The sequence below is a fragment of the Gossypium arboreum genome, chromosome 13 (assembly GCF_025698485.1).
Source record: "Gossypium arboreum isolate Shixiya-1 chromosome 13, ASM2569848v2, whole genome shotgun sequence".
Taxonomy (NCBI): domain Eukaryota; kingdom Viridiplantae; phylum Streptophyta; class Magnoliopsida; order Malvales; family Malvaceae; genus Gossypium; species Gossypium arboreum.
The window spans coordinates 117,346,914-117,355,471 of record NC_069082.1 but is presented as its reverse complement, the minus strand read 5'-3'; the positions used below and the strand labels follow the sequence as shown (position 1 = coordinate 117,355,471).

General features: G+C 30.9%; 1 protein-coding gene across 1 annotated transcript; it reads left to right on the top strand.

Annotated features, from left to right (window-relative positions):
* The first annotated feature begins 3,531 nt into the window (after positions 1–3,531).
* LOC108464420 (growth-regulating factor 4-like) lies at positions 3,532–7,784 on the top strand. Its single transcript, XM_017764713.2, has 3 exons — positions 3,532–4,037; positions 4,851–5,220; positions 7,157–7,784. The coding sequence occupies exons 1-3, from the start codon at positions 3,797–3,799 to the stop codon at positions 7,548–7,550; spliced, it is 1,005 nt and encodes a 334-aa protein (XP_017620202.1). The 5' UTR covers positions 3,532–3,796; the 3' UTR covers positions 7,551–7,784.
* Positions 7,785–8,558: the final 774 nt, after the last annotated feature.

Here is an 8,558-nt window from a genome sequence, read left to right as displayed (position 1 = left end):
TTCATAAATATTTTTACTTTTTTTTTTATAATCTAATCCATTTTTCAGAAACGGTGACCCGAAAATACACTTTTCTAATAACCTTAAAGTTCGGGTCGTTACAAAAACCATTAAAGACAATATACAAAGGATATTAATTTAATTTATAGATAATTTTATTAAATCAATATGTTCGAAAAAATACAAATATACAAATAAATATACTACACTTAGGGCACCAGATTGAACACATCAAGGAGAATAGACCATTGGTTTTACCAAGAATAAAGTAGTACTACAATATTAGAAACTGAGTACTAGGGTATGTATGATAAGTTGTTTGCAACTTGGTTGATGGGGTTTCATCAGTTGATCCTAGAATCAAATAGTTTAGAGGTAGTTAAGACATTAACAAAAAGCTTTGGGAGGGTACCAACTAGCAAATTGGCTCGATCAGTTAAGGACCTGTTAAGAAAGGAAAAGGCAGGTAACGGTGGTGCATGTTTACAGGGAGGCGAATAGGACGGCAGACTGTATGGCTCAATTGGCAATAAGACAAGAACGAGGCTTCCCATATGCTGCACCAACCACTGGAGGAACTAACTCATTTGCTGCAAGCCGATTAAGAGGGTAGAACAATGTCTAAGATTCTTATTTAATAGATTTTGTTTGCTTCAATTTCTCGTATCTTCATAAAAAATGTTATATACGTTATCACTGAATTAGATATCTTACCTCATTAATAATAGTGTTATTTATGTTAATTTTTTAAAAAAATGTAGGACCATATTATAATATGATTCATTGGTAGTGTATCTATAAATAAATCAAAATAATATTTATGTTGTATTTATATTTATTTTTATACTATTGATATAAACAATATTTATATATGAATTTTGATTTATATTTTTCACTTTTTTATGTTGTGAAACTTACATTTTAAATAGTAGTATTAATATTAATGTTAACCCGTAAGATTAATAAGGGAGGAAGACAATGATAGTAGCAGGATGATAAAGTATGGGAAGGAGATCTTTCGATAAGAGAGTTTAGGAGTTGAGGAAGGAGTAAGTACATATTGTGCATGAGTTGTTTGTGAGATCATTTTATATTGAGGCCATGAACATAAAAGTTTGATTTGACATCTTTAGTAGTGACAGTGATACTATATCCTAAGATAAGACATTTTAAGATGATTGACAATCAATTATCTTGGACTTCCGCGTGGTCCTTATATAATTTTAGGGAAGATGTTTAGTCCAAAAGTTCATCAAATTGAGATTCACAAATTGACTTAAAGTCAACTATAACATTGACTCCATAGTTAAACACGTATAAATTTAACCGGTAAAATTAATTTATATCTCAATTTCGAATTACTTATTGTGAAGACCAAATTTGTTTAGTCAATATGACTTGCAATTTTTAATCGCGCATTTTCAGATCATGTACTTATCATCAATTTTGTTTCCCAATTGTCTCTAAGAAGATTAAAAAAAAAAAAAAAGCTTGTGAAAGTTAATAAAAAGGGTTAAATTATTTTCCGATTTCATTTTTTCTTTTCACACATATACTAATTCCTTTAGTACTTCAACTTTGCCAGCTAATTTAAAGCTGTAGTGGGTCCTAACCTATTAAAAACTCACACCATCACAGTAAAAGTATTTTTCAAAATGTTAACCTTCCATCAAACTTAATTATAAAATGTTAAAAAATAAAAAAAAAATTTAAATATGTTGAAGCACATTTAAATTTGTTTATAAAAATCACGAGAATTAGGTGAGATGGTAAGGGTTTTTCCTATTTTAACCAGTAGTTGAAGGTTTGATCTTTGCTCTGAGTATAGAGCAGTTTTAAAACTCGTGGCTAGTATCTACCCTTTAATGGGCCTACAAAATATAAATAATTAATTACTAAGCCAGCTTCAATCGATACTTTGAGAAATAAAAAATTTATTTATAAAAATTAAATTTAAATAAAATCTAAAAAATATATCATATCTAACTCAACGAATGTATACTTAAAATTACCCTAAAAATGTCTACTTAAAATTGTTTTAGTCTCAAATGTTTACTTTTGTTGTTATTTTTACTCTAATTTTTTATCATTTTAGTTTTCAATTTCAAAATTTTAATCAATTTATTGTTTTTGAAAAAAATAATTAAACTATTAAATTTTTAATGTTGTTGACATGTATACACGGTTGATGTAGATAATTTTAATAACTTTTTTATATATTTTATATATATTTTATTTTTATAAAATATCAAAGATGTTAAACTTATAATGATTCGGTCAAATTTTTATTAAAAAACAACAATTTAATTAAAACTTGAAAGTGTAAAGTCAAAGTGATAAAAAATTTAGATTAAAATGAAAAAATAAATAAATGATAAAAACTATATCTATTATTATACTTAAATCTCAAACAATCACTAACAATTTAAATTATATAAAATATATTTTTAAATAGTATTGTTAAAAGTAAAAATATATAAAAATAAAAAAATATATTAATAAATTTAAAAACTAAACTTAATTTTATTTTCAAATAATCACTAACAAATTAGAAATAATTTTAAATATTACCTTTTAAATTGTAAAATTTCAATAACTTAATTTTTACTAAACCAATTATTTATTCAAACAAATCAACCATAAATGTTAGCATTTAAATTAATAAATTTTAAAATATTATTATTTTAAAAATCTCAAAAAATTTAAATATTTTATTCAAACGAATTCTCAAATTATACCATTTTTCTTAGCTACTTAAATTTTTTAATATAAAAATAGTATCTAAATTATCAAATATTTTTTCATTTTATCCAAAATGTATGTGAGGTCCATTAAAACATGTAACATTTTTTAATTGATATCTTGCTTCACTATTTTTTTCTTCCTTTCTTGTAAACATGTCTTTAATGAAAAGTAATGCCACTCGTAATAAGGATCATATGCAATAATATTTTTATTAGTCACTTACGCCTAACTGATTGGTGATGATTCTTTTTTTAGTTGACCGATTTGACTAGAATTATTTATAATCTTTTTTAATTTATAAATAAAAGAATAATACGTTTTCAACATAATTAAACTCACGTTTTAACAACAATATCTATATTAATTAAATTAAGACTCAATCGACAATACGAATTCAAATTTTAAAAGTTTAGTTATTAGAAAAAATTGTTTTAACATTGAATAAAAGTAAATCTCAAATCTAATTGGAATAAAACAAAATTTTTTAAAAGAAAAGAAAACAAAACAAAATTTTAACTCATTTATAAAAAAAAGAAAAAAGAAAAAAGGAGTGGATAAAAATAAAAGAGGAAATTATGAATAAATAATGTATTCTCTTTATCAAGAAATGACTAGTTGCCATAATTGACATCACTTCATCTTAAGACAAACACTTACCTCTTCCCAACAACAAGAAACAAACAATTCCCATTCAGACAGACAGCTCTTCTCTTGTCCTTTTTAAGGAACTTCCTTTATTACACCATTAATATTTAATCAAATCAACTCAAGTTAAACCAACCACACCTTAATTACCTAATTAATTTTGAAGTACATTCTTAATGTAACAATGGTTTAATTAACCAATAATTACCCAAACATCATTATGAATATTTATTCATATAAATCTTTCAGTTTGTGGCTTTAAAAAACTTATCTTGTTGGAATAGAAAAGAAAAACAGTGGGCAAATCGAGCTTTTCTTTTCTTTTTTTATTGTTTTCTTTTGCCCTTTTGTACCAGTGTTGTTGTATAATTTATTAAGTACAAGTTTCTTGGGTGGTGATTGAAGGATGAATAGTGGCGGTGGTGGAGGTGGTGGGGGGGCTGAGAGTGGCGGTGTAGGGATGGTAGCAATGAGGTCGTCATCATCATCATCATCACCATTTACAGTGTCACAGTGGCAGGAGCTGGAACATCAAGCTTTGATCTTTAAGTATATGATGGCAGGTTTGCCAGTACCACCTGATCTTGTGCTCCCTATTCAGAAGAGCTTTGAGTCCATATCTCATAGGTTCTTTCACCACCCTACCAGTAAGCATAATATTTTCTTTTCTTTTCTCCTTCTTCTTCTTCTTCTTCTTCTTAGCATCTTCTTTAAAACCCTCTCCTTTATTTTATTTTTTTATAAATTTCTAAAGATTTGATGTTTTGATTTTTTTTTTCTTCTCCCTTCTTTTCTGGGTTTTTTTTTTGTTTTGATTTGAGGAATCTTGTTTATTGATTGGGTGTTTTCTTGTTTAAAAAAACTGAATTTTTTTGGGGGGTTTTGAATTTTGAAATGCTTTAAAGTTTCTTTCTTTTTTATTTATTTATAGTTTTTAAAAGTAAAATATAAACAAAATAAAAAAAGATGGCTCAGTTTCAAGCAACGATCTGCCCATTTTAAATGAGTTTTAAGATAAACTTTTTGATATTATGAGTGGAATATTTGATTATTTCATAGTTCCAATGGACAATCTAAATTGACTTTTAATAACATTAAAATCACATTTTAAGGAGAAAGATTGGTCCCTTTCCCTTGTTTTCTCATACAGATTCACTCCCCCAAAAGAAAAAAAAAAAATTCTTACAGCTAAATTCCAGACATGTTTAGTTTTTTGATGTCTTAATCAACAAATGTTGCATCACTTTTCACATTTTTTATTCATTTTCTGATATTTTTGTTTTTACGATTAGATTCTGATATTTGTTATATAGAAATTGTTCTTTGTAACATCATTGTTAGAATCTATTATATTGTTGGTTTTGTATGTTGTTAAACTTGGAACCTACGTTCATTCATGTTTTGTTCCATTTGTTAATGAAAAACTTTGTTTTGAATCTGAATTGAGTGTAATATTGCAGTGGGGTATTGTTCCTTTTATGGGAAGAAGGTGGATCCGGAGCCAGGACGATGTAGGAGGACCGATGGCAAGAAATGGCGGTGTTCCAAAGATGCGTATCCGGACTCAAAGTATTGCGAGCGCCATATGCACCGTGGCCGTAACCGTTCAAGAAAGCCTGTGGAATCACAAACTATGGCACAGTCATTATCTACTGTGACATCATTGACTGTTTCTGGTAGTACTACCGGTGGTGGTGGGACTGGGACGGCAAGCTTCCAGAGCCTTCCATTACATGCCTTTGGTGGTACGCAAGTCACTGCTTTGGCAACCGGCCAGTCTAATTATCATGTGGAGTCAATCCCCTATGGAATCCCGAGGAAAGATTATAGGTAAACACGCTTCACATAGTTTTATTCTTAGCTTGGAAAAGATTGCTATATTGTTGAGATGTTGTACGGATTCTAGGTCTATTATTTATCGGACCCGTATCTGTTAGAGTGTGTGGTAGGAGTAAAATTGCGGATTTCTTCTCATTCGGGTAATGGAGGTATTGCAGAAACTTGAAAGTTTCTGTTAAGCTCAGTGTTCCGGGCCGCTGGTGTCCTCAAGGATGGATGATGAGTTCAGTAGTGTCGCAGCTGAAATTTGTTCTAAGCTGACAGTTATTCTTTACTAGTCTTTTTGCTTTTGTTTTCTCCGGGAAGTTTGCTTTTGCTGTCTGACTACCATGAGAATTGTCAATATCATGCTACTGCGTGCGAAATTATCCACTGTTCCTGTTTTTACCTAGTGGGATAGGGTACTTTTTTGCAGAAAGCTGAAAACTGTATTCACTTCATAGCTTCTGAGTACTTGAGGACGTGCACCCACCTGTTTCCAGGCCCGGAACGTGGTGCATGATTCGTGGTTCTCAAGAACTATTTGTTCTTGCAATGAATTTCCGAAAGCTATACATTAGTTTTGCAGCTAGGTTTGGTTCTTGTTGGTCCCATTACTGTTAGAATTTAGTAGGTTTCCTGTTGATATATTCCTACGATGTGGGTAATGGATTAGTTCCTTGAAACATTTTAAAAAAAGAACTCTGCAATTCCCAGGGTTCCGGGCCCTTATGTTTATGAATACACTGTAGGATTCCATTGTCATTGCTGAGTGTGTTTTTTACCGTCTTTTTTTGAGTATGTTTCCTTTGTATAATTCGTCCAAAAAAATTCTTACAAGCATTCTGAACTAGTTGCATATTGGCCCTCTCTGTTTTCTGTCAGATGGGAAAGATACAAAAGGTCGAATTCACTTTACTGTTGTTGTTGGAACCTTGTTCTAGAAGTATTGTATTACCTGCTATTTTTGGGGAAAGAAATGGTAGGGTATCCCGAGTTCGAGGTCTTACAACATGGAAAGTGAATGTGTTTTACTGTCTATGTTTGTAATATGACTTTGAAATTCATCTGTTGCTCGAATTTACTTTTGCCCGCAAATTCTGTACGCGGTCTTCATTGTTGGTAGGTTATTCTAGGCCAGACAATTTGATTATTCATGTTATGTTGGTGTAATTTTGTTATGTCACTATCATGTTTGTGGTATTTTATATTTTTATAAGTTTTGATGGATTAATAATTGATACTGTATATATTGGGACATTTGTATATTTATGCTATTGTGTCTCTTGTTTCATCATGTCGTCAAAGTCTAGGTTATCCTTTGCTCCAATACACTTTTCTTCTTATTAGTCCACTTTCTTATAAACTGTATTTAATAAACACATGTGCTTTTCTGAATTAGCCTTAACGCTTTAACACTATTAGCTTTGCGGCCATATGGTTTTCAACAGTCTTTATTGAATTGACTGCAAAATGTTCCGAGGAATTGAATAATTTTCGTGTTTACTTGGTTTTTGTCAATGTTATAGCATCTGGACGTAGTATGATTGGTTGTCCGAGGTTTCAGTGTTACATATATCCATGTTGTTCTCATGAGGTCTATGCAGATTCATTTATATAGGTCAGCTCCCCCAGTGCATATGCCCTTCCCGATCTTAATAAGTTCATGCTTGTATTGCATTCAGATAATACCGAATTTGTATCGTGTTTGATTTTGGTATTCGATTCAAATTGCTCAAACTCTGTTATTTGTTTTAACCATACCTGCCTGCTCCTTTTCGGGTAAGTATTGGACTGTCTCTGAACTATATTTGTACGTTTTACATCTGATGAATGATTATGATGTAATTTAACCGGATTATTGATCGGATGTATGACTTGATGTTTTGGTCTGGTGCTGGTTGATCATGCTTTTGATGTGTTTTACTCTGCTCATTATAACACGTAGGTCTCAAGGAATAAAACCCGATGCGGGTGGGCATAGTTTCATCTCTGAGGCTTTGGGAAGCAACCGGGACACATGGCCTCTAATGCAATCTAGAGTCTCTTCATTTCCTCAGTCAAAATCCGATGGCAACCCCATCTTACTGAATGATTACCCTCAGCTTTCATTTTTCAGCGATTTCAACTCAGGAGAAACCGTGAAGCACGAGGGTCAATCTCTTCGGCCGTTCTTTGACGAGTGGCCTAAAACCAGGGACACCTGGTCAGCTCTTGAAGACGACAGATCCAACCAGACCTCATTTTCTACAACACAGCTATCGATATCCATTCCAATGGCATCATCTGACTTCTCCACAACTAGTTCTCATTCTCCACACGGTGAGTTTCAAACTCCATAGTTGATCCTCCGAAACCCGCTTTTGAATTACGCTGCAGATGGTTGAATGAATAGATATTTGGGATTTCTTGGAACCCCAATCGGAGAGAAGGCCTGGAAGTGTTCTAGCTACTGACTAATATTGTACTCTTTGATGATTTTGCTTCAGCATGAATGTGTGTAGTATTAGTACACTGTAAGGTTTAGGGTTTTGGTATAAAATAAAACAAACCCTAGCAAGTAACTGGAAAAAAAATCAGACATTGCAGTTTTAATGGAATGAATGAAAGAGCATCAATTTTTCTGCTTGGATTTTAAATTTTTTAATCGTAAGAAAAATATAAAAAAAATTGAAGAAATTTGTTATTTTCCGTTAAAAGTACTTCTGTGTTTATAAATTTGAAGTGGTTTTTATTGTGTTTGTGGTTTTCATTTCCCGTTACTAGAATTAACTAAGGCTAAAATTTAAGACTAGATAATCCTATATGTATATTTTATAAATCCATACAATTGAGTCCTTGAGTTTTCGAAATATTGTAAAAGAAAGTACTTCAAATCATTGCTATTTGACTCGGACCTGTTTTAAAAGAGCAGAGGTATTTTGAATTATTTGTTGACACGAACAAAGTTAGGGAAAATCTTTGAAATTATTTCAATATTAGACCTTGGACATATCGAATTTCTTTAGAAAGAAAATCTTTTGTCTCATGGTAGCCTGTGCCAGTCCCTTATGAAACTTTCAGTATTGGGTTAATCATACATTTCACATGTTTCTAACGATTCATATGCCATTATCAAATGATACAAATCTTGAATAAGAATCTATAATGCACTAGAATGCCTTTGTTGACGATACTCTCTATATTTTGATAAAATTTGATTATTAACAAATAAACAAGCTATATCTTAAAGTCTACAAAAAGCATGAGACTTCTCTAAATAAATTAGTTAAATTTATGATAAATATCATTATGAAAAAGGTAAACTGTAATAGAGGACATCTAACTATGGGTTTTTTTTTTGTCACCTA